We start from the raw sequence: 24,855 nt of genomic DNA, 5'->3' as shown, positions 1-24,855 counted from the left end.
TGCTCTACTTACACAGTCTGGATTGGATGCTAATGAATGGCTGTCACTGGTGATTGGATGTTAATGAATGCCCATTTGGGGTTCTATTAAGTTATAATTCAATCACAGAAAGCCATCACATCATTCTCCGCCCAGAGTGACTTCTTCTTCTGGATTTTTCCCCTTCATTCCAGTATCTTATTTTGGCACAGGCATGGTCTAGAGGTTAGGGAACCAGCCTCGTGACCAGAAGGTCACCGGTTCCGTCCCCTTGGCTGACAGCATGTGAGTGAAGTGCCCTTGAGCAAGATACCTAACCTCCAACTGCTCCCTGGGCGCTGGTGTTTTGGGACTGATTCCTCATACATTTGATCATTTCCTAATGACCTCTAATGGCAATCATCAAGCCAATTCCCGTTGGGAAGCAAAACCATTAGGTTTTACTTCTAACGGCCCTGCATACACAGTTGTGACAACGTGCTGTTTTGGTGCCACAGCATCGTCTGCAGTGTAATTCCTAAGTTATGAATGTTGTCCGCCAACTTTCTAGGAGGTTGTGACAACGTCCTAGAATCCTTAATAACCCGACATTCATGTGTTAACGTTGTGGTAGGTTTTATTTTGAAAGTTTCTATATTTAATTACCTTATTAACAATATGGCAATGGTTAATATAAATTTAGGGTAGCTCGTTGCCCAGCAGTACATGGTTCAATGTGTTCCTCATAAAAACAACAAAAACACTGTCATGGCACAGCGTGCACTGATGTCACCAGTAGGCTGGAGGGCATGCCAGGCTCTGAGAGTACTCTATTGGATCTACCCTACCATTTTTTTCTATATATTTCATTCAAAGAAACTGACTGAACACAGGCATCACAGGGTTTGCAGTTGTTTTTATTTAGTCATTTTTGTACAAAAAGAGGTATGATATTACATAGCCAGCAAAGAATAGGCCACATCTTTACCATAAACAAACATAAAAAAGGAAAAAAAAAGAAAATAAAATTATCAAATGACATTACATTTGCAGATGTGATTGATTCATTAGTGCTGACCCAGTTCAACTGCATTAAGATGCCACCAAGAAACCTAAAGTAGTACCGATTTTCATTAACAGCAAAAATAAGATGCAGACATCAAACAAGAAGTATGCTTTTTGCACTATTGTCACAGAAAACTTCTGAATTTAGATGGTAACCCTTTTAAAAGCCTGCCATCGATCCCGCTGCATCTCTCCTAGACAACAGTAAGTGGAAAGATTTACCTCTAAGCAGTGTCTTTTATAAAATGCTGTTAAAAGTTCCTTTGCAATGCCATCCTTTCCCAGCTGGAAGGGTGTTCGCCAGCTGGTAATCTTGAGCACCATGTATGTTCACTTAATTGCGTATTGACACTTTTTTTTATACAATACAAACACATGTTAATTGTTATTTATATGGAATTATATAGTAATTAGTCAGTTTATAGTATATATTAGCTATTCATTACACATTAATTAAATAAATCCGTTTAAAACTGGTAACATTTTACTGTACGGCAGTGTTCATAACGCTGCACGACATTTGGTGACAGGACACTTTTGTGGGTAAATGGGAAATTATACATTGTCTATTGTCAAACAACACTGATGACAAATGATGCCCATTGGCATAAGTGTTTATGTAGATCTGTCAGTTATGTAGGTGTCATGTAGCCTTATGAACATGTCCTACAGTTAATCCTGTTAGCATGTAGTGTAGGCTCCAGTCATGCAACACTAACATGCATTAATCTTATTCAGAAGCACAGATTCTTTTAACGCCTGTTAATGCCAAGAGTGTCTTTTGCGAGGAGTCAATTGGTGATCATTACAGTACTCCACAATCTGGTTAGCAGCAAAGGAGGATGGGAGATGGCTCAGTTAGACCTGCACCTGCCTGTGCGTTTGTTAATACTGCTTAAAAAAACAAAACAAAACAAAAAACAAAACAAACAAACAAACAAAAAAAAAACACTGGTTTTTGGTGGATAGCAAGTTGAGACTCAAAATGGACTGAGCTAGTTATCTAGGACCACACTTCAGGGTTGCATATTGATGATATGACCAAGAAGAATTTTATTCTGCGGGTTGAAATGTGAAGCAAACTGAAGATGATGAGCTGAGAAGTTCAGCACCTTCAATATAGACTGACGCAAGTTCCCCAAGAGTTCTCGTATTAAAGGAATACTGCAGCATTTTTCAACTTCCCATACAGTCGATAAGCATGAAAATGAATTTGGACATGTTTTCTTCTTAAAACTTACATATAATAAAAGCTTTCTGGAATTTCTGGAAAATTCCCTTGATTTTTTTCTGATGTAAACAAATTTGTTATTTGTTGGTTTAATGGGAAATGAGTCAGAATTGTTCCCAGTGGTGGTGACAGGAACCAGACGTCTGCCTCTAAAAGCTACCTCACTGACTGTTATTACATGAAATCGTTAAGAATGTGCTGCTAGCTGTTACTTCACAATAATTTAGGAATAAAGTTAGTGTTATTTAATCGCCTGAGGTGTACACCTAGGGTGCAAGGCAATTTTATAGTATTCCAATTATTTCTTTTTTTCTTTACAGATTAAGCACAATCATCAAAATGACATATTAAAAATGAGAAGGAACGTGTAGGTCCACTTCTGGTGTAAATAAAATGGCTATATTTGGATTGCAGACCTCGCCACAAATGGTTCCCATCACCACCGGTGTAAAAAAATCTGATACGGCAAGTTTCTACAACCAATCATTTCACATCAAACCACTCCGAATGACTGTTTACATCTCAACAACTGAATTAAGCGGATATTTTGAAAAGTTGGTGGAATTAAAGTCCAAATCTATCACTGTTACTCTTACACAACACGTCTTATAATGAAAGCAGCTTCTATTCTATAAAGTATGGAGTCACAGACTCCATTTCTGCTGGTTTCTGCTGACCAAGCTAGGAAAATGTGTTAATGTTGTCAATTAACAGCTGCATGCTAAAGATGGAAAACACTACAGTATTCCTTCAGGATCATCCAAATGCCTCCTTGCACTCCTCAAACGTCCCTATGCTGAACTATACACACTCTGCAAGAACTCCTTCATATTACCAGGATGAGATATGGACGTGTAAACATATGGGGAAATGCAAACTCTGACATGTCACAGGTCATAAACGTTAACGTAGCATAACGAAGGCTCCATTTCAAGCCACAGCGAGTCCAAGGCCAGTACGCTAGATCATGAAGAAAAAAAAAAAACCCTAATTGTTTTAACAAACACAGGTGTCAAAACATTGAAATAGACCCGAAGATCTGATATGAAATGGTCAGATTTCTGTAACTGCAACCTACTGCATAATCATAGAACCTAAGTTATGAACACTGAATATTCGATATGCATACATACATATACATACTATATACACACATACAGGGTTGTCCTTCACTAGAAGTTTAGTACATTGATCTGTACAATAAACCCAAAAGGGAACTGCTGAGCAAAACACCGTCTTGCCTATACAGTAAATACTATGTTTTATAGTACAAGTTCAAAATAAAACAAAATAAAGAAAACAAAAACAAAAAAAAAAAAAATGTTGTGTGAACCTGGAAAGGCCACAAAGTGCATATATATGGTCAGAAGCCACTGTTTTGGGGTGGACCCACAAGGACACACCCCTTCTGTATATGGACTGCCACAACATGTTCATGACTGCCATTAAATCGCATGGTAAGTATATGGCGATACAACCTAGAGGCCTTCCTTGGATCCACTTTCCAGTCTTGGATATTTTTAATCCCTGGTAGTTTGACCTGTTGAAGCCATCCAGCGTCAGCGATTGCAAAATCCAGGACCGGAAACTGGGATCGAGATCTGGATTTGCAGACCTCTTGTATTCTGTTGTATTCCTACTGTATTAGCAGTGGACTTCTTTTGCCCAAAGAACAAAACTCAGTCCCAGCAAATGGACAATGACAAACCAGCGTCTCCTGCTATCTACCATCACATGGGCTATACTAGGAATATATTAGGAAACAGGGTCTGCTCATTACAAACACTCGAATGAGAAGAATGCTTAAAGATTAAAACAGAAAACAAACAAACAAACAAAAAAACCCACTTCATTTTGAAGTATGAGAAGGAACACCGATCAGATCATTTTGACCATGAATGAAAAACTCCAGCAAAAATGGACTCGTGTGCGTGGAGAGCCAACTAGCAACAGTGTGGGACTCTGCCCTCTAGAGGGGAATGTTTGAAATAACAGCTGACAAAAAGCAGAGCCATGTGAGAGATATTCTGGCTCGATTTTTGCGACACAGCCTCAGAGATATCTGAGATACTGAGGCATACAGCAGATCATGCCAGATGTCACAGGCAAATCTGAAAATTCTTTAAAATGTCGGTCACTTTTCAGATCAAACACGGTCTTTTCTGAGAAATGAGGAAAAACTAAAACTAGAAATGAAAACTGCTAGCAGCATGGAAAAAAAAAAACCTCTCATTGTGAATGAATTCAGTAATCGATATCGCTTGATATCCTTTGTTTTCAAGCATTCCCCCCTCGACAGTCCTTTAATAAAAGGACTTCTTCACATTAAAGATTCAGAAGAGAAATAGACAGACTGACTGGTCACTTTCCTTTCCTTTCCCCCTCTCTCTCCCTCTTCCTCTCTCTCTCCTTTTGATTGTTTAGTTTCAAAACAATCAAGTCTCAGCATCTCCTTACCAATTCCTTGCCAACAGCGCCTTCTGAAGGCCTGGGGCAAATAGTGCTTTTTCTGGCTCTCTCTGCTTCCTTTGGTCTCATAAATGGGACAATCTCTCTCTGTCTTGTCCATTCTCTGTCTATCTCCACCTCTCCTCTATCTCTCTCTCCTCCCCACCACCTCTTCCATAACCATGTTTAACCATTGAGCAGGTAGACTACCAGCTCATAGGTGCACATCATGATGGCGGTGTTGGGGATCTGTCGGACCAGGTGGGTAGTCAGGCCGCGGTACAGCGCCCTGTAGCCCTCCTCTCTGAACACCATGCTCAGCGTCTGGAAGAACGAGCGGTACTTGCTGCCCTCCTCCCGTAGCCTGGTACGGATCACCTCTGAAAGAACATCCGGAGCAAGATTTAGATTTAGTTGCAAAGCACGCTGCATTTACTTGCTGGTTTTCAAGTGAACAGCCAGTAAACTCCACTGGTTTACACTGCCTTGTTAAGTAAAACAATGAGGAAGATCATTTTCTCATTTACTTTAAGAGAACAGCTGAAATAAAGCAATAAGTGTTCGATGACTGAACACTTTTTTTGCCAATTTCTAATGGAAGCTGTTTCAAAATCCTACATGAACCTATTGAGAAGGATTAGATAAGTTTATCAGAGGAACATCTGTAATTTTTACTCTTCACTGATTAAACTCTTGTACCTGCACTTTAACAACATTACTGCGAGTTTCTAGTAGGAATGACTTTTTATTTATTTTATTTATTTATTTTTTTAAATAAAATGCAATTTTCAAATCTTAAGAACTGCAATTTCATAATATAGCAATATTATAAACTATATAGTGAAAAAACTGGCAATCTGGGGGGGGTGCTGGAGCCTATCCCAGCAGTCATCGGGCGGAAGGCGGGACACACCCTTGACAGGTCGCCTGTTTGTGTATAATCACCTGTAACTATGAATTGTGTTTTTGTTAGCTTAGAATGAGCCCTTCATATCTACATAGAGAGCGGGACCATTTCCAACAGAGGCCACAATGTAGCCCAGAATGGACAAACCAAACATTGGCTCTAGAGAGTGTCTGTGTTTTAACAGTGGAGCTGCTGCTGTTGTGGGCTAACCATTTTCCAATGTGATAAGCTTGAGAACCCTAATTTTGAGAAACAGAGGACCATACGAGAAAAAGTAAGGGAGGGGGAAATCCCTCATTGTCAAAGAAGCAAAAACATAAGGAAGCAAAACAAAATCGGGACAGGCAACGGCAGAAAACCTGAGGACCACCGTAGGTGCTACTACGCACTTTGAAAGGGAGGGGTATTTAGTTGTTTACAACTTTTAACATCACCGCTACTAAACCTTGCATACTGCACCTTTAATCTTGTCCAAATAGGGCTAATAATAAAAATGGTAGTAAAGGCAATTACAAAAAAAACAAACAAATAAATAAACAGTGGCTTACCGTGAGGATACGCAATGGATGTAGCGCAGGTTTTGGATGTTGCAGCGGCCAACATCATTCCAACAAAGTCAGAAGCGTCCTTAACTGATTCATCCTCATCGTCCATGTTGGCATTGGCTTTGGACTCCAGGAGCTTGCGTTTGATGCTCTCATAGATGACAAAGTGGATGACAGTCTCTGAAATGCCTGCGTAGGAGGCAGACATGCCCCTATAAAAGCCCCGCAGTCCGTCTGCCTGATAGACCCGCCGTACACACTCAAACGCACTCATACGTCTCTCACCACGGTTTCTGGGGGACAAAAGGAGAAAAATACTTCAGATAAAGTTCTTTGTTTTTAGCGTTTTTGTCTTTCAAATGTGATTACAGATTGAAATACATCTAAATAGAGGTTACAAAGTGCCAACAAACTATATGATATCTAGTTTAACTGATGAGATTTTCCCAGATCATTAGTTTTCTGTAAAGTACTCTTCATAGTCAAAGCCCTTCATGTTAACACGTTTTTAAATTCTTTACAAACTTCTAATTTAAAGGAGGATTACACAGGGAGGATTTACACCAAGTTTCTGTGTAATTCAATCATTTACATGTGAGCAAAGTTGTTCAAAGTGGTTTGATGTGAAATTGTAAACTGTAGGGAAACTTGGTGGTGACAGGAACCTGGGGTACAACACAAAGAGATATTTTATTTACCTTTAAAATAGCTTTTAGAATATAAAAAAATGATTACAGGTCCAAAAGTGAGAACACAATGAATATCTGGTATTTCTTCATTCAAACCTGTAACTACATAACAATTTAAGAGTAAAATGAAGAAGGAATATTTCTGTATTTCTGGGTCTCTATTCAAATTGAAGCAACTTTGTGAAACTGACCATGTCGAGGCCTTTGCAGTTCAGTCATGTTTAGTCTCATCATTTCCACAGAGGTTTGTCGTCAGATGACTTTCAGGTGGATTTGATTTACTGATCAGAGGACTTGTGCAAAAACTTGTAGAGTCTAAATTGATATTGATAGTTAAATTGATAGTTAAACTGATAATGCCATTTGTAATGAAAACCAAAAACAGATTTTGTTTTGTTAATTTAATTCAGCAGAAATCTGGACTTTTTTAATGTATCTAGGCCTAACCTGTATGAAAATGTCACAGATACTGATGATTTTATGTTTCAATTTTACTGACTCTCCAGGAGAATCAGCAGAAGCAACACAAGTTAAAGAGACACTCTGGGCAAAATGAGCAACGAGAAATCGCTCGCATGCTACAGAGACATGGCAGTAGCCCCTAGAGTGAGATTTACCCATTTAAAGACTAGAAAATGATGATGTAGCTTGAAGGTGGGAGGAACTATTGAAAAACTACAAGTGCTTTGGAACAGAACTTAGAAGTTTCGTTTAGTTTGTCTCGTTAGCTGGTGAATGTAGATAATCAAGGTTACTGCTAGAAAGCCACATATCTTTTAGCAGCCGAATAACTGTGGCAACTGTCTTCACATCATCACAGTGGAAAGAATGTATTACTCAAATGACAGAAATGACGACAACAAGCTAAAGTCAGCAAGGTAGCTACCTTGCAATGTAGACACCTTAACTTAGTTTGTCTCCTTTTATCTGGTTGAAAGGGTAAAAAGAAACTTGTCCCCAACACTTTGGTGCTGAAGACGGATGTAATTTCTGTTTTCTTTATGATTTTGTTATGTAAGAGTGCTAGCTAATGCTAGCTTGGTCGCATTGACATCAAAGGCTAGGCTAGCAGTCAGGACTGGATGACACTACTGGGATTCCCAATGACTATGACTCACTTATAATATAGTATAACATGTGAAACATGTGGTCTGCAGTTCGAGTTCACACAAACTTCTTAACCCCAAAACAGGCCAACTGAGAACGTCAAACAACTCTATTAAACAGTTGACATCCAGTGTCCAAGATGTAGTACATGGCTCCTGTGTTGCAATATGATTCTCTCTGGGCAAGAGGTGAATCAATGCTGTCTACTCACCAAACATTACTGGAACAAAATTAAGCAACACCCCTATAAATAGAGCAACACATATCAGCTTTGCTTACCTGGCATCCAGCTGCAGTCGAGTCTTTATGAGCCAGATAGGATTGGTCGCCGTGATCGCAGTGAACCCTGAGAAAAAGCAATGGCAGGGTAAGACAAGAAAGTGACACGGTCAAGCCACATAGGCAAGGATATAAGCAAACTTCTACACCTCCAAAAAAAAAAAAAAGTAAAAAAAAAAAAAGAATAAAGTAAATAAAATAAAAAAACAGACAAACTCGCCTACAGTCATTCACACTCCAGAGAAGCACTGTGGACTTCTGTAAGATGTGTTTATGGTCTGTTACTGTTTTTGAGAGCCAGATAAATCCTTATCTGCCATATTTGAAATCGGGCCATAGCGCACCCGTATCAGTGAGCATTTATTTGACATGGTTGAGTGGAAAACAGGACGATCAATAACAGCAAGTCGCGGTGAACTTTCCTTTAATATAGGCTAGATAAATAAGTTTATTCTTAATATAAGACAATCCCCCCCCCCTCCTCCCCCCAGAAAACATCTCTATTCAACACCACAAACACATCTTAGAGTAGTTGGCCACAAAAGCGAATAAGGCCTTGTAAATAAAGCAATAAAAAAGTGTGACCAATTCCAGCTAAACTATGATGTCTGTTCCTGTATTGCTGTTTCATTATATAAAAACCTCCCTTCAAATGGTCTCAAAAGTGTGATGTAAAAGTATGATAGAACTGAGATGAACGCACTCAAAGTTTGAACTATGTTCATTTGAATCAAAGGCTATGGTTATGTCATGGTGCAATGTGTAATTATATATTACTGACTTCTGTTTTTCCCACACAGTGGCATTCCCAAAAGTCATGCCATGTGACCTAAATGAAGCAAGGTGTGTGATATTAGTCACAAATATTGGCCCTGCAAAGTCTGCAAGGTGGGCCTATTTGGTATTAGACCATACACAGAGTTGTCAGCTTATTGAGTACACCCCCAAGTTTCATGCACATTTATGTTCCAGCAAGTCATTTGTGACTGTGGTTTAGTGTACAAGTCAGACAGGCTCCCAAACAGTTGATGTACTGGAGTAACTTATATCAGTTGTTTCAAGGGTTTACCAGCAGTGGTGCTGAAAGCAAAAAACGACAGAAGTTCAATAGTGCAGTTGACAAAAACGTGTCGATCAGAGGTCTCAAAAAAGAATGGATAGACCTGTGCAAGCAAAACCAGGCAAAAGGCATCTGAAATAAAACACTGCTTTGAAGGACAACATTTGAAAATGCATCACTGGACTGTCTTGAATGGCCTACAGCCAAAGACCATATCACTTGCTGAGGTCTTCAGTGAAGACCAAGAATAGCAACACCAAAACCGGACTGATGGGTGGGAAAAAAGAGGTTGGATGAATCCAGGTTACTTTCCCATCAATATGATGAAAGGATCAGAATTTGAAGCAGTATCATGGAGCCCTATTGTCTAATATCAATAGTACAGACTTATGGTGAGTTTTTCTGGACTATCTTGAGCCAAAGACCAAATCGTTTGCTGATGTCTTCAGTGAAGAACAAGAACAAAAGGTCACAGGACCACCAAAACTGGACTAATGGAGGGGGTGGCTTTAGGTGAATCCAAGTTTCTTTCTCATCATGATGATGAAAGGATCCGAATTTTTCTCAATTAACATTTCCAGGAACATGACAAGTTTTCATTGCTTCAGTGGCCTGTACAGTGGCAAATGCTAAACTTGGATCTTTATGGAACATCTTGAGGATGATGGCAAGGGCTGCTCATAGTAAGCCTGTGAGACGTCACTGCATCCTGTAGAATCCACGCTCAGGATAGTTTATACTGTTCTAAAGGCTCAAGAGGTTTGCAAGTAGTCAGGTGTAGCTTATAAACTGGCAACTCAGTGTATGACTACATACATGCAAGCTAAAAGTTCTGTAGTTCATGTAGCACTGTATGTGGTAAGGGCAACAGGTTCAGCTCCATGTGCTAAATATTATAGAAGATGGTGCCACAAACCATAAGGTGATTTTTTTCTGGAAGCTGCTAGAAATCCCCCCATTTAAGCGAATGAAAACAGTGTTACAGATGAATGTTGGATACTCATATTGACATACAGTGTAATACACAACTGTGGTAGAATCTAGTGGACTATATACTAAATGGAAAAACATTCTTAGATCTAGCAAACCAAAAAAGGAGGTCTACTGACCTACAGTAGGGGGGTGGGGGGCTCTAGACAGGGTAAGAAGCCTAGGGCAACTGGGTGAAGGAGGATGAGAGAGAGAGAGAGAGAGAGAGAGAGTGTGTCTCTTGGCGAGTACTCACAGGGGAGGGGCAAAGCTCCTCCTCACAGCTGCAGGACGAAGCCTGCAGATATGGGGGGGCGGAGCAGGCTGGCTCACAGACCCTCTCGCAGGGTGCAAAGCTACAGTACAGGCCTAAAATAGACACAGGCTTTTCTGTACCACAATCACAAGCAGCAGCAGTCCACGCACACCTCTGTGCCATGGCAGGCACATGAGGGGGTGGAGCACCCCAACAAACCCCGCCCCACATCCCCTACCCCAAGTCCCACCCTCAAATCACATGCCGTAACCCTCTACCCAATTTTCCCACCCTACAAGCATACAAACTTGTGCTTTTCAGTTCTTTTTTCCTTTCCATTTTATAAGACAAGAGATAGAGAGAGCGAGCGAGATAAAGAGAGACTGGAGGGGGCAGAGAGAGAGAGAGAGAGAGAGAGAGAGAGAGAGAGAGAGAGAGAGAGAGAGAGAGAGAGAGAATAGGAGAGTAAGGAGAATCTTAAAGAGAAGGAGGGGGAGAGAGACAGAGAGATTGACACACAGAGAGAGAGAGAGAGAGAGAGAGAGAGAGAGAGAGAGAGAGAGAGAGAGAGAGAGAGAGAGAGAAAATAGGAGAGTAAGGAGAATCTTAAAGAGAAGGAGGGGGAGAGAGACAGAGAGATTGACACAGAGAGAGAGAGAGAGAGAGAGAATAGGAGAGTAAGGAGAATCTTAAAGAGAAGGAGGGGGGGAGAGAGAGAGAGAGAGAGAGAGAGAGAGAGAGAGAGAGAGAGAGAGAGAGAGAGATTGACACAGAGAGAGAGAGAGAGAGAGAGAGAATAGGAGAGTAAGGAGAATCTTAAAGAGAAGGAGGGGAGAGAGAGAGAGAGAGAGAGAGAGAGAGAGAGAGAGAGAGAGAGAGAGAGAGAGAGAGATGTTTTGTCTCTTGAGTTTCAAAGGACATCATTAAACCAGTGCTTTTATTATGTCTGGAATACAAGAAGTCAGATGGGTACACAATAGCCTTGCTGGTTCTTACAGAGCAGCAAAACCATTAGCCCCATCGTTATTATCATAATGGGTTAACCATAATGTCAGTGATAAAGGGAGTCATCAAAATTAAACTGGGGACAAAGTCTACATAAACAACAGTAAAAGAAGGTCAAGCAGTGCAAGTAAGAAAATGCAAATGCTAACCTTGTCAAGCCTGTCAAAAATTCACTAGATAACAGAATGTACTGTCTACATGAAAACATTCCAAGAGAATCCAGAAGTACTTTGTTATATTGGTCAAGGTAGGACATTGGATCTGTGTGAAGGCATGCAAGTGTTACTACTGTGGCTCTTAAATGAGTAACTACTCTTGGAGAGCTTAATATGATTAGATTAGATTGACATTTGTATCAAATACTACTGTAGCGCAGACTTTCTCTGTACATCCAAAAAACAATCTGAGGGGGGCTACGCAGACGTCATGAAGGAACTTGAATCAATCACGAACTAATATACTAAAACAAGGCTAACGAGAGGATAACAACATGGTGACGAGAAACTTGCTTACAGCGACAGAACCAGAGCCTGTTTATGAGGAGCCTGGCCACTTCCTATTCCCCTTATTATATCAAAAACAGGACCGCTAAACAGCCCCCTGCTCGTCCTGTCAAATCAAGTGTGTGGAGCTTTTCTAGCGTTTTACTGTAGCTTCACATGCTACAACTTCATCACAGCACAAGTTCACTACAGCTCACTGCAGCCTCACTCGTGCAATTTTAGATCTAAAGCTGTGTATTTGTGTGGAGCTGTTAGCTTAAGCTATTTTTAATTCTGATCCTCCTAGCACAAGAGGTTAGTGCTAGTTTAGCAATAAGGTCTAGACTTTATATACAACCACACATGATCAATTCTAGCTTACTGAAGTCGGTGATCCAAGTTTAGAGACTAAAATTGGAGTATTTATTGTGTGTGGAGCTGTTAGCTTGAGCTTTGTTTAATTCATATCCTTGTTGCACAAGAGGCTAGAGCTAGCTTAGCAATAAAGCCAAAGCTTTATATACATCCAGCTCATTGAAGCCCCACTGAGGCACTTTAAAGAATAAAGATTGAGTGAGTGAACCTGTGTATTTGTGTGTGGAGCCGTTAGCTTAAGCTGCTTTTGCTTCAATGTCCTTGCTAGCGCTAAAAGCTGGTGCTAGCATAAGGAGAAGGACTAAAGAGCTTTACACACAACCCTACAGGTTCAATTCAAGCCTACTAAAGCCCCAGTGATGCAAGTTTAAAAAATAAAGACTCAAATCTGAGGGGTAAATCTGCATATTTATGAGCTGAGGCTAGTGCTAGCTTAGCAAGAAGGGCTAAGCTTTACACATAACCACACAGGTCAAACTACAGCTCGGTTAATCCCCACTGATGCACCTTTAGAGAAGGAACAGGGCATTTGTGTGTGGAGCCGGTAGGTTAAGCTGTGTTTAGATTATATCCATGTGGCACAAGAGGCCAGTGCTAGCTTAGGAATAAGGCCTAGGCTTTGTACACAACCACAGAGGTTCAATTTAGAGGATAAAAGATTTAAATCTGAGTGAGTAAACCTGTGTATTTGTACATGGAGCTGTTAGCTTAAACTGCTTTTGTTTCAATATCCTCGCTAGCACTAAAAGCTGGCATTAGCTTAGGAAACAGAAAGTTGCAAGATAGCCAGAGCAGCTACATTAATATTATAACCATGTGAGTCTATAGCACCAGCAATTCCGGCTCAGCGACATTAAACTGAGGCAAGTTTAGAAGACAAAGACTAAAACATGGTGGCAAGAGGCTTTACATTGGGCATAAGCATGCACATTAATAGATGCTCATAGACTTGAGATTAAATGGATATTCAAAAATTTTAAGATTTAGATTGTGGATGCTCCTATGACATTCGTAGTAGTTTCTTGGACATAATTGATAAAGACATTTAACAACTTATCATTCAACATAAACAGCTGTTTTGGGTCTTGTGCACAATTTTAGGCTCTTTCTGTAGAAGTAGCTCTTCTCTTTTTCGGGTAACTTTTGCAAATATTGCCATATGTTCTCACAATATAGTGCACTGGGCAGTCTAGAGGGCATTGATGAGTACTGTTTGTTCGAGTTTGTGGGGTCTGTCAGTAATTAGGATCTTCTGAGAACTGACCGCTAGAGAGTAAGATGGCTAATAGAGCGATTTAGACGCTTTAGATTTCTTTAATAATTCCACATAGTGTAAAAAAATAAAACCAATTATTTAGATAGATAGATAGATAGATAGATAGATAGATAGATGGATGGATAAATAGATAGATACTTTATTGATCCCGAAGGAAATTTAGGAAATTTATGTGGCAATTTATCGTCAGCTGAAATCTCATGACTGGCCTAATTATACGATTAAGGGCAATCCCTGCATTGTTCTTAACTGGTGCCACAATAATGCCCGCTTTGGAAAGTAGGCCAATGTAACATGCTCCATAGTCCAATGAGAGAGAGAGAGAGGGCGATCGACCTACATTTCCTCAGGAAGCATGGTTTAGATTTACACACAGCGTCTGTGGCCTGTGAACGTATCGCAGCTTTACACGTTTATGAGTGTGGCCAAGTTTTAAAAGGTAAAGGGCAAGGAAATGTAGGCAAGCGTGAAACAGAATTAAGAGTGAGTCTATAGAATCATTTTTCAGTGTATGTACATTATATGGCCAAAAGTATGTGGACACCCGACTATGGCACCCTTATGAGTTCGATGGACATCTCATCCCAAAACCATGAGCATTAATATGGAAATGCTTGCATTCTGGAGTATTAACATTACCCTTCACTGGAACTAAGGAGTCTAAACCAAACCCTGGAAAACAGCCAAAGACTATTATCCCTCCTCCACCAAACTTTACTGTTGGCGCTATGCATTCCAGTAGGTAGCATTCTGCCCAGCCATGGAAACACTTTCACAAAGCTTGTGACACAGTTCTCAAGCTGATGTTGCTTCGAATATGGTCTTGATGGAGTTGTTGATGCTTCCCTTTCACAATAACACTAACGGTTGTCAGGGGCAGATCAAGCAGCGAGGAAATTTCACAAAATGCCTCTTGGCAAAGGTGGAATGCTGTAACAGTGCTACATTTAAAGTCACTGAGCTCTACTGCCAATGTTTATTTAGTTCAGCTGCTTAGCCACACCCATAGCAAAGAGGTGTATAAAACCAAGCACATAGCCATACAATCTCAATAAACTACTAGGAACACACTTTTGGCCATATAGTGTATATAGGTTATGTAAGAAATACATGTTACAGATGAAATCCGTAGCATAGTTCATCATCTAAAACACTTCAGTCCCAGATTGTTTGACATGTGACTACCTACTGACAATGGCACTTGCAATAATTCAAGGCATATACACTATAGTTTAAAGACAAGGTTAGCATTTGCAGTGGCTGACTACATACAAAAAAAGATGCATGAGCTTTTTCTAGTTACCTTCCCATGGGTTACAGGCTGGTTAGAGGCCAAGTCTCAAGACTGTGCAAGTACAAGGAGGTTAAAAGGAAAAAAAAAAAAAAGCTGCAAGCTAGCTAGTGTAGCTACATCAATATTATAACCATTATCATCATTTATCATTAGGAGAATCGTAATCATACCAGTGAGATGAGATGTGACTACCTGAGGCGTCCCGATTCCGCCCGTGTCACTCGCGAGGACCGCTGCCCACCGCGCATGGCGCCCTATATGTTAGCGTAGCGCCCTGCTAGCGGCCGCTACTACACACAGCACAGACAGCGTGTGAAGCCAGACTGTTTAGTAGCACACTGGTATGTAATGATTTATGTCCTCCAGCCCTCAAAAGGTAGAAGAAGAAAACAAAAAGGAAAAAAAAGTGGGAAAGGAAAGCACAACCCAAACTTTGAGGACCTGTTCACTTTCATCTCTTTCCTACTTTTTCCTATTTGTGGATGCATTGCTTCATTATTACCGATTATTCCGAATGTTCTGTTTGCTCGTAGCAGTAGACTGCATATAAACAGCCTCATAAATACAGCCTGTCTTGTTTACATATAAACAAACGCTTTGGCCCTTATTCATCAAAGTTGAGTGCAGATTTAAATATTTCCAGTATTTAATGAAGTCTTCATTGCAGCTTCCATTCTTTTTAGAAAACTTGCTTTCAGTTTTTCCAAAGAAATCCGCAGGGATATTTTTCCAGACCTCCAAAGTTCAGTCTTAGAAGTTGGTTGCATTGTTTGTTTCTCATGAACCAATAATCAGTCAGTGATGTTGAGGTCAGTCCATTGTTCTCAGAGCAGCAGCAACATCTTTCATTTGCAAAGGTTCTTCTTTTATGCCCGTCTTCTTCGGTGCTTGACTTTCTGCCACAGATAAAAGCTTTTACTGCTTGATACTGTTTATCTGATGTTTTGGTGGTCTACCAAGTCTTAAAATCATTTTATGAACTCTTGACTTAGAAACCTAGGGAGTGCACTGCTGCCACTACTGGCTAGAGCTTAAACATTTCTCAGTAGCCATAAAATGCAACACCCTCCTCTTCTGAAGGTCCCTCAGTTGAAGTACATAATATTTATTTTCTTCAAGCAAACTTTTGTTTTCTTTGTGTGTTTAGATGCTATTTTACTGGGGCATTAGAAAAAAGCCACAGTTGAGCTGTCTAATCTCGGCACGGCAGTCCTCCTTGTTCACTAGCAGCTCAATGTAGTCTCAACATCTCACTCATAGGGAGCCAATAGTGCTCTATTTAATATGATAACAGTTACATGACAAATGTTTTATTTGACTATTTTAATTTTAAATATTAAAATAATATTTAAATATTAGTTCATAGTTCATTCAGGCCTGCAAAAATAGGTTAAAATAGCTTTATAGTGTCAAAGTTATGACTGAAAATAAACAAAACACAAAATAAACAACTTGTATTAGGTTTATGTGAGATGGTAGAATGATGCGATCATTATACTAAAACATTGGCTGCTTGAGCTTTTATTGCAAAACATACTGCAAGCTGTGTTTTGTGGTTTTTTGGGCAGTAGTTATTTACTGTATTAGTAATCGAAAGGAAAAGAATGTGCTGTGTGTCTTTAAATAGCATATTACATAAGTATATCCACTTTGTGTGCATAATTATTAGTATCAATAGCATTTTTCAGGTTGCTCAAATATTATACAAAGCTACTACCAGACGTGATCATACAAATACGCCAATGATGAACCTGTCAACCAACAAAACTGGCGTGCACTCATTGTACGGTCAGATTTGACCAGATTTGGTCAACTTGATGAATAAGGGCCATTGTGCTCAATTTTGGCCTTTTGCATCATCATCTTTCATGAAAAATCTTCATTTCCATGAATCAGATAAAGTAATTCTTTACCCCAAACCTGCCCATTGGCAGGTTGTGTACTGACCAATCATTACTTCTGATTCAATTGTGCTAACTCACTGTTTATAATGAGGCAAAAACTGCTGAATATTTGGCTTCACAAGCTGTGTATTTTTATTTTTTTATTTTTTTTAAATGGGTCCAGAAGTTAAGACATTTTGATCCTGAAAGTCTTCAATTGTGCTTTCGGACTAGATGCTAACAAAACGTCCAATACACGTGCCATATGCCTTAGGCTAACCATTCTCCATTTGTACAAGATGATGTTCAATGACACACCAAATGTAAGTAAGTAAATAAATAAACAAACAAACAACTAGCTCTCTAGACCGGAGTTGTCTACACTATGCTACTTTACTGTGCTTAACAACAAGAACCATTTTCAAAACACTGGTTATAAAACATCTCCCAAGATACTAATTTAGTACTGTGACTACTAAGAGGTGAGTACCATTTTAGTTCAAAGGGTGACACACAAACCAAAGAAACCAATGCAAAGGTTTAGTATCTAAAATCAAAATGCTTCTAAAAACCATTAAAAAAAAAATGAAAGTGTCGTGGCTGGGACCCTTACCCGCAAGGCCGGCAGACACCATGTGGACCTGCGTGGAGTCAGGCTCGAGCACGGCATTTAGCTTCTCTTTGGTTGTGGAGTAAGCCGCAAAGTAGATCGCTCTGTGGACAAAGATCAAGACAGCCGATAAATCCTGGCTTCTTATTTGAAACATCTGATGGGATTCAAGCAGCACCCATGTTAAGTTTGCTGTACAGAAATAACTATTTGTGTTTTGTTACAATTAAATACACTCACCAGCCACTTTATTAGGTACTAGTAAGAGGTTGGACCCCCTTTTGCCTTCAGAAGTGCCTTAATTTTTCGTGCCATATTTTCAACAAGGTGTTGGAAACGTTCCTCAGAGATTTTGGTTGGTTATTTGAGTTCCTGTTACCTTTCTATCATCTGGAACCAGTCTGCTCATTCTCCTCTGACCTCTCACATCAACAAGGCATTTTCGTCCACACAACTGACCGCTCACTGGATATTTCCTCTTTTTGGACCATTCTCTGTAAACCCTAGAGATGGTTCTGCGTGAAAATCCAAGTAGATCAGCGGTTTCTGAAATACTCAGACCAGCCCGTCTGGCACCAACAACCACGCCACGTTCAAAGTCACTTAAATCCTCTTTCTTCCCCCCATTCTGATGCTTGGCCTGCACTTCAGCAAGTTGTGTTGACCACCTCTACATGCCTAAATGCATTGTGGCCATGTGATTGGCTGATTAGCTATTTGTGTAGAGCAATTGAACAGGTGTACCTAATAGTGGCCAGTGAGTGCATACATAACATACAGTACAACAATGAACTGCATCGCTGCCAAAGAGGAATTCCATCAATTTTACAACATTTCTACATAATTAAATTGTCATTATGTAACCAAAGGCATTCAGACGGGTCTAATATGAAATGCAAGTCAGAACTCTTCACAGTGGTGCTGATGGGAATCAGACGTCTAAAGCGTTTAATGACACTAAAAACTCCCCCTCAGAGAGATAGAATATAAAATGGATATGACTAAACTGCCTGATGCCTGGGACATCATTTTGTAATTGTGTTACCAGTGTTTATAAATGATATAATTTTTTTTAAAATACATGCATGGCAGAGTTGTTAATGTGTGGCAAAGCGGTACCCAAAGAAATCATGTTTTCAAATTTTCCACCATTTTGGTTCCTATTAATAGTGGGCAGTATACTTTTTGAAGTCAGTCCTTAGTTATGTCAATTTTTATACCAGTAATAAGCACTTTTTACTGGTATAAAGGTTATGACAAAACTCATAACCCAACGTAGAAACCATGCTAAAGTGAGTCACTTTAACTGAATGGATGTTTTCAAGTTTACAATGAAAGTGAAAACGCAGCAGACCCTCCATCACCTCCCACTAGCTAGTCCTATTCATCTGGCATAGCCCACTTTACTTTAAAGACAGGAGGCATTAGCCTGAGTTAGCCTCAGCCTAACATGGACTCCAGAACGATGAGGTCTGGCTGAGGAGCGGTCAGCTGCATTAGATGGAGTTGTGGTCTCCAGACCTTGAAGCTATAGTCCCCCCACCCCCAAAACCTCCCATTCCACCTTAAATAGTGTCATGTCAGGGTCAAGTCAGTTACATTCAGGTACCTGTGCAGCTGCTAGAATGTAATGGCTCCTCAATTTAAGGTGGAACAGAAAATTTGAACAAAAAGCAGAAGAAGATGCATCTCGTAGGAATGGAGAAAAACATTTAGCACCATTTGAGTCTGCGGCGCAATGTTTGTTAGAAAGAAATTTTGACATGGTTTTACCTAAATATTGTTTAGTATTGGGTTTTTACGATTTTGCACAATAAAAATTATGATGTTTATATCGGCTGTTAAAAAGAAACTTGGCAAATCTAATTTCTTTACAACGTGCCATTTCACACCAAACCACTCATCTCAACACTGAATCAGAAAACGTGAAAAATCTTTATATTTTGGAAAAAAAACTGAAAATGATGCCACTGTTTCATCGCAGCTGTGTCACTTCTGTTTTGCAATGCAAATTGTGCTTCCCTTGTCTCAACACAAGCATGTGCCAGATGTTCAAACAAGGTGGAACAGCAGATCGACACGGTAGAATTCATGGACCTTCCAGATGCCAAAGATATTAAGTTGCTAAAGCCTCTTAAAACTACAGTGACTGTAGTGCGTGATGAAAAGATTCCCACTATGTCTTTCATCACAGCAATAAAAATCACACCCACTCCACTACTACAAGTACTTTGCTTGTAGGTGTAACATGTTACTGAACTGTGATCAAGTCTGTTTAAATGTCAAGTATATAACCACCTCTTTGCCAAACTCTCGAGCAAACAGCTAGATGAAAGTGCCTGTGATCTGACAATCTCTGCAAGAAATGGCAGCAACACTGGGCCTGAGAAAGCAACTTTTAAATCAACACAAAATACTGAGAATTACTCAAAACATCCGTGAGTGATCCCAAAGGCCGCACTGTTCCCAAAAGGCAAAGCAGGGTTCTTCCAGCAAGGCCAATCAAATCAATAAAACAAAGACTTAAATCAATATATCCCATGTGTTTCTGCCAGTGAAAACACCAAGTATCATTAGAATAAAGAAATCAACATAAACAGAATAAAAAAGTATTGAGAATTTACTCTGAGTAGTTGATATCTTGTAAACGTATGAGAAGAACCAGTTGGGTTCTGGATTTATCCATGTTGCCCCCAGCTATCACAAAGATTAGTTACATTTCATCACCAGCACATCTGATTAAACATAATGAAACACTGACTGATGATAACTAGTAAAACTAGATGAATAGTAGTGATGTTACTCCCATTTATTTTAATATTAACTTTTTTTCTGAGCATCTTCAATTCTAATGTACTGTATGTAATACATAGTAGTGTGTGGATACACAGTCACACACACACACACACACACACACACACACACACACACACACATATATATATATATATATATATATATATATATGAACATATGACAAGGCAGCAATGTCTAATGGAGTACAGTGGACAGCGAGTGGACACAACTCCAGTGGCACTGCTGTGTCTGATCCACTCAGACCAGCACAGCACACACCAACACACTACTACCACCACCACATCAGCGTTACTGCAGTGCTAAGAATGACGCTCTGTGAGGGTCCACGCATACATAGAATAGCAACATGTATAGAAACACACAATAATGTCAATAATAAAATCATCAGCAACAAAGCTCATCAGCTACTTTGCTTGAAAATGTTGGTGCTCTCCACCTGACAGAAAGGGTGGTTATACAGACAGCAGAGACTACAGTACAGGACCATTTCAAAAATATGGGAACACTTCACTTGACCCAATTAGCTGATTAAACGGAGTCATAATGAATGAAAGAACTGATCATGGAAATCATGTTCCAGGTCATATTAAGCATGATTCATCATACCTCATCATTTAAAAAGACATTTTTAGATGAATGCCTCTAAGATGTCTTGATTACAAGAAAAATCATATTAATCAGTAATATCATGTCTCACCTCCCCCTCCTACCATCAAGAGAAAATGCCAAGTTATCTCACAGACCCTCCAATAACACAATCACATACAGTGGCCTCATGGACCTTCTGTTGCCACGTTCATGCTGTGATATGAACCAAACTGTCTTGTGAATATAGTGATGCCAATTGTGAGCTAATGCAGGAAAAGCACCAGAGCCCTGATGCACAGTATTCCATTTTTAGAAGATAGTGTAAGTAAGGGTAAGCCTCGCCTCGACTGGATCACAAGTATTAGAACTGGTTTTTTTTCTCTGTACTAGGCAATTTAGCCCAGAGCCACCCACTCACAAAACAGGATTACGGCAAATCAAAATTTCCCTTCTAGCTTTAAGCCCCTGTGCCGCGTGTGTAGCCTCCTAGCTTACGTAACCATCACACACAGGCAGATTTTTACTTCTGCCATTCTGAACGTGTGCCAGATGAAGCGCCGACTGCCTGAGCAGCCATTAGATTACAGCAGAGATGCTTAATTCCACGGCTGAGGGAGCCAGTACATTTCCACAAGCTAAGCCACCTCCTTTTCCCCCCCGTGTGCAGCCAATCCGTGCCAATCATACGTCTGGCCAATCCCATGCCAGCTTCCACATCTGTCTCATTCCCACCAATCCGACGTGAGGAAGCCATCCCAGATTTCAGTCAGGGTTTATTTTAAGCAACTGGACAAAAAAAAAAAAAAAAAGATGAAGCCAGAGGAATTCAGAGCACTGCGGTAGCTCAGATTAAGACAGAATGAGTCGGGCTCATTCACAGCGTCGAGGCACACTGTCGTGTAAGTCAGCACTCTTGCAGACAGCACAGCATGCAAACCGGTGCATGTACGCCAGTTTTGGCTGCTTTCCAACAGATCTGAGAGAGGCCTTTACATAACAGTGCGCTGGTCATGAGGCAGCCGTTCCAGCTGTGAAACCCAAAAGAATTAAGGACAGTGATGCACAAAAATGTGGCTGTATGGTCACACGTCATATGCAAGTTAGCAGTAGGTATTACTAGCATAACTTAGCCAAATAAAGTTAGGCCATCAACAATTCACATTAAAAAAAATGTGAAAACCTGCTAAAGCACTCTAGCTTGTATAACATTATAGTGTTAGGGGCAGTGTCATGCTAAGGGTGGCTCCAGTGCATTTTTTAAACATGATGATTTCAGGCCCGCACAAAAAATGAACAAATAAAATCACAGAAAAAAAAGATAATTTAACAGTCAAACAGTTCAGCCTTCTAACGTTTTCAGCAATTATTAACTAACATGTATTAAGAGCGGTGTCCTCGAAAGCTCAAATGATGAGGATTCAGATTTAGAAAGAGGCCAGCCTAATTAATTGTAGCAGACTTTAATAACAGGCTATGGTGCCAAGTGCTAACATTAATACTATAGGCTTGTAAAACCGCTGTTTTTTTACATTGTCTAAAAAAATGTCTGGCACATTGCTCTACTGACACCAAATGCAATGACGGAGCAAATGAATAGATTACAGCCTAATGACATTATCAATTAATGGTTTAAAAAGGATGAGACTGAACTTATGCCCATCGTAAAAACTCTGCACTCCCCAATGGTCTAATTGCAAGACTTGTTATTGTCGCTGTGGTCTCCAGAAAAACTTTAGTAAATTCATGAGGGAACATTCTACTCACTGAGGTCAACAGAAGATTGTCGTAGGCAGTGGCAGAATTTGGTGACATTACTGCTGCACTGAAAACACTGGAATGTCTGGTTTGCTGTTGTCTCTCTACCACCAACACGTAAACACAGCATCGCTGTGCATGTTTCATAAGCAGATTCTTTACCAACTCAGTGAACTCACCTAGTTCTAGGAGTCTGATGTAATTATCATGGCCCAAGTGAAGGGTATTATGAAGACAAAGGTACTTAAGAGTTCATTTGTAATTTACTTAGGTTGTAAACATTCATAAACTGCCAATCAGAGAAGAGCACTGGGGTAAATTGCAACTCAGGGTGTATATATATGCTGTCGGACAGAAAACTTAGGCTTCAAGTCATTGACCCAGTTACATACATATCAGGTTCAGATAAGGAAATTATAGGCCTAGATGTATGGACCTGGGAAGACCCTCTCGGAGCAGAGCTGTCTAATCTTAATTACTACTCCATATCACACAAGTTGGAAAATGCTGAAAAACACTCAACAACTTGACCTCAATACATGAACTCAGCTCATTCATTTTGTTCAAGGAGAGTGACATAAACCAGAGGACACAAAGTCTACAACTCCAATACATCCATCCATCCATCATCTTCCGCTTCTCCGGGGTTCGGGTTGCGGGGGCAGCATCCTAAGCAATGAGGCCCAGACCTCCCTTTCCCCAGCCACTTCCACTAGCTCTGCAAGGGGGATTCTGAGGCGCTCCCAGGCCAGCTGGGCGATATAGTCACGCCAGCGTGTCCTGGGTCTTCCCCGGGGTCTCCTCCCAGGTGGACTTGCCTGTGACACCTCCCGAGGGAGGCAACCAGGAGGCATCCTAACCAGATGCCCGAACCACCTCAGCTGGCTCCTCTCGACGTGAAGAAGCAGCGGCTCTACTCCGAGTCCCTCCTGGATGACCGAACTTCTCACCCTATCTCTAAGGGAGAGTCCAGACACCCTGCGGAGGAAACTCATTTCGGCCGCTTGTATTCGCGATCTTATTCTTTCGGTCATTACCCAAAGCTCATGACCATAGGTGAGGGTGGGAACGTAGTTCAACCAGTAAATCGAGAGCCTTGCCTTATGGCTCAGCCCTTTCTTTACCACAACAGACCGGTAAAGAGCCCGCATCACTGCTGACCCAGCACCAATCCGCCTGTCTCCCGCTCCCTTTTACCATCACTCGTGAACAAGACCCCAAGATACTTGAACTCCTCCACTTGAAGCAAGAGCCTTTCCCCGACCCTGAGAGGGCTCTCCGCCCTTTTCCGCCTGAGAACCATGGTCTCGGATTTAGAGGTACTGATTCTCATCCCGGCCGCTTCACACTCGGCTGCAAACCTTCTCCAGATCCACAAAGCACATGTGGACTGGTTGGGCAAACTCCCATGAACCAATCCAGTGGCACCGCCCCTGATGTCCACACAATGTTGAAAAGGCGTGTGAGCCAAGACAGCCCCACAACATCCAGAGCCTTGAGGAACTCAGGGCGGATCTCATCCACCCCTGGAGCCTTGCCACCAAGGAGCTTCTTAACTACCTTAGCGACTACGGCCTCAGTAATGGACAAGCCTATTCCCATGTCCCCAGTCCTCCTCACTGGAGAACGTGTCGGTGGAATTGAGAAGGTCCTCAAAGTATTCCTTCCACCGCCCAATGACGTCTTCAGTCGAAGTCAGCAGGACACCACCTCCACTATATACAGTGCTAGTGGCACACTGCTTTCCCTTCCCGTCGCCTGACGGTTTGCCAGAATCTTTTTGGAACCGACTTAAAGTCACTTTCCAAGGCCTCACCAAACTCCTCCCACACATGGGTTTTTGCCTTGGTGACGACTGAAGCCGCAGATCGCTTAGCCTGTCGATACATGCCAGCTGCCTCTGGTGTCCCACAGGGCAACCATGCCCGGTAGGACTCCTTCTTCAGCTTGACGACATCTCTCACCTGGGGTGTCCACCACCGGGTTCGAGGATTACCGCCCCGACAGGCACCAACTACCTTACGGCCACAGCTACAGTCAGCCGCTTCAATAATGGAGGAGTGGAACATGGCCCATTCTGAGTCAATGTCCCCCACCTCCCCCAATATCTGGTCAAAGTTCTGACGGAGGTGTGAGTTGAAGATCAATCTGACAGGTTCTTCTGCCAGACGTTCCCAGCAAACCCTCACTATACGTTTGGGCTTGCCTGGTCTGAGCGGCATCTTCCCCCACCACCTGATCCAACTCACAAGGTGA

General features: G+C 41.0%; 1 protein-coding gene across 1 annotated transcript in view; it reads right to left on the bottom strand.

Moving 5' to 3' along the window:
- Positions 1-854: 854 nt before the first annotated feature.
- Positions 855-24,855, bottom strand: part of slc25a36a (solute carrier family 25 member 36a) — a 37,383-nt gene continuing 13,382 nt past the window's right edge. The window contains exons 4-7 of the mRNA XM_017719588.2: positions 17,443-17,543; positions 8,230-8,296; positions 6,158-6,447; positions 855-5,082 (exon numbers count right to left, since the gene is read on the bottom strand). Coding sequence (XP_017575077.1) covers positions 4,889-5,082; positions 6,158-6,447; positions 8,230-8,296; positions 17,443-17,543 — 652 coding nt within the window. The 3' untranslated portion in view covers positions 855-4,888. The remainder of the gene's footprint in view (positions 5,083-6,157; positions 6,448-8,229; positions 8,297-17,442; positions 17,544-24,855) is intronic.

The sequence above is a fragment of the Pygocentrus nattereri genome, chromosome 2, assembly GCF_015220715.1.
Source record: "Pygocentrus nattereri isolate fPygNat1 chromosome 2, fPygNat1.pri, whole genome shotgun sequence".
Classification (NCBI taxonomy): domain Eukaryota; kingdom Metazoa; phylum Chordata; class Actinopteri; order Characiformes; family Serrasalmidae; genus Pygocentrus; species Pygocentrus nattereri.
Note: the sequence above shows the minus strand (reverse complement) of the source record. Positions and strands in the feature narration are given on the sequence as shown.